Source organism: Rhea americana, unplaced genomic scaffold (genome assembly GCF_003343005.1).
Source record: "Rhea americana isolate MKP2758 unplaced genomic scaffold, rheAme1 scaffold_312, whole genome shotgun sequence".
Lineage (NCBI taxonomy): Eukaryota > Metazoa > Chordata > Aves > Rheiformes > Rheidae > Rhea > Rhea americana.
This window is the reverse complement of record NW_028186438.1, coordinates 6,506-8,159: the sequence shown is the minus strand read 5'-3', so window position 1 is coordinate 8,159 and position 1,654 is coordinate 6,506. Positions and strand designations below refer to the sequence as shown.

General features: G+C 51.0%; 1 protein-coding gene across 1 annotated transcript in view; it reads left to right on the top strand.

The window, feature by feature from the left end:
• Positions 1 to 952, top strand: part of LOC146592924 (DNA polymerase epsilon catalytic subunit A-like) — a 41,009-nt gene extending 40,057 nt beyond the window's left edge. Inside the window, 3 exon segments of the mRNA XM_085310172.1 lie at positions 22 to 29; positions 91 to 180; positions 477 to 952. Coding sequence (XP_085166298.1) covers positions 22 to 29; positions 91 to 180; positions 477 to 590 — 212 coding nt within the window. The 3' untranslated portion in view covers positions 591 to 952.
• Positions 953 to 1,654: the final 702 nt, after the last annotated feature.

Genomic DNA, 1,654 nt, shown 5'->3' with positions numbered 1-1,654 from the left:
GTGTCAGTGGTGTGTCCCCAGAGAGCCCTGTCAAAGGACTGAGCTGCTCAGCCTTGTCTGCTATCCCAGCTAAAACGCCTTTGCCTCTAGGTGTGCAAGAAGTGTCATGGTGTGAAGGAGACACATATGCCTGTGTACTGCAGTTGTGCTGGAGATTTTGCCCTCACCATTTCTTCCCAGGTATGTGTGCATCCTGCCACCAGGTCCGGCCTCCTGCCAGCAGCTGCTCTGTAATAGCCAGTGAAAAACCCAGGGATAACTTGTCCCTTTCGGCCCACATGGCACAAGTTCATCTCTCTGTGCTTTCTGGCTGTTTATTCGTTRCTTTGTGCCCAACCCAGCCAGTCCTGCCTGACCAGCTTGCAGAGCTTCTCCTGGCCTGGCCCTCTCACTCCTGTCCCCTTCAGCTCCCATCTCCCTGGCTTGTGCATGAGGTGTGTTGGGCAGCCCTCCCTCACTGGTATCTTCCCCCTCAGATCTTCATGGAGCACATCAACATCTTCCAGAACATTGCTCGGCACTACAGTATGGCRTATCTGCTGGAAACTATTGAGTGGCTGCTCCGTACAAACCCCCAGCTCCAGCAGTGATGTGATGAACTTGTCCTCCTGTCTTTTTTGTTGCTAGGTCAGCTCTGGGTACTTGCTCTCACCTCTGCTGAAGAGCATTTGTGCTCTGTGATAGATCTCAGAGAAGCCGCCCATCCATGTCCCACTGTGTGGGGGCGCTAAGAGGTGCTGGGGCAGTCCTGCTCACAGCCTGGTGCTGTACTGGGGGAATTAAGAGGGTGCCTAGGGGCTGGAACTGCTCTTTTTGGGGTGGGGGTGGGCATTTGCCAGAGCCCTGCAGAAGCCCAGTTTTGGTTGGGAGTTTGTGCTGTAGGCAGCACCCTGTGTGCATGAATCTCTGGTTTTAATGTGGAGTTTTATACAATTAAATGTGTCACAGACAATGCGTCTGGTTCTTTGGGTAGAGGAGCACGTGCTATGGCCCRCAGCAGGGAGCTGTAGGCACCCTGGAAACGAGCATTCTCTGAGCCATGGGGCAGGRTTCCTAGAGGGAGGAGAAAGCCAGACTCTTCTTGTTCGGGTGGAAGGGGAGCAAGGGAGCTGTCCCCCTTGGGTGCTAAAGCTTCAGGTTGACAGCAGTGAGTCATAGGGTGGGGGGGCTGCTCACTGAAATCCCAGCACAGGTGTGATGAAACCCAGGAGGCCAGTGCTTAGCTGAAGCCTGGCCTCCTGGTCCTTTCCATCTACTCCAGTTTGCAGAAGCCTGAAAAAGCATGAGGGGAGCCAAGATTACTAGATTGCAGTTAATTTTCTGGGCATTTTGAAACACTGTGTTCAGCTACTTCTGACACTTCCTTTTATTTTTATATATATATATAAATTTTTTAATTTTTATTCAATGCCCTCCACACACACCTGTATTGAAAATAYTTTTCTGAGCTTTGTTTTTTCACTTCTATAGTATACCTGTTTCTATTAGTATTGGGTTATGGTGCAAGTGGTCCTGTCCTTCATTATGCCCTCCCTCCATCTAGTACTGCTGAAAGGGGGGTTGAGGGGGCTGTACCTGTGTGTTTGGTTTTTTGATATTAGAGCTGGAGGAAATGAGCTGGCCTGGAGGGRCAGAGAAACCTGGCCCTAATGCA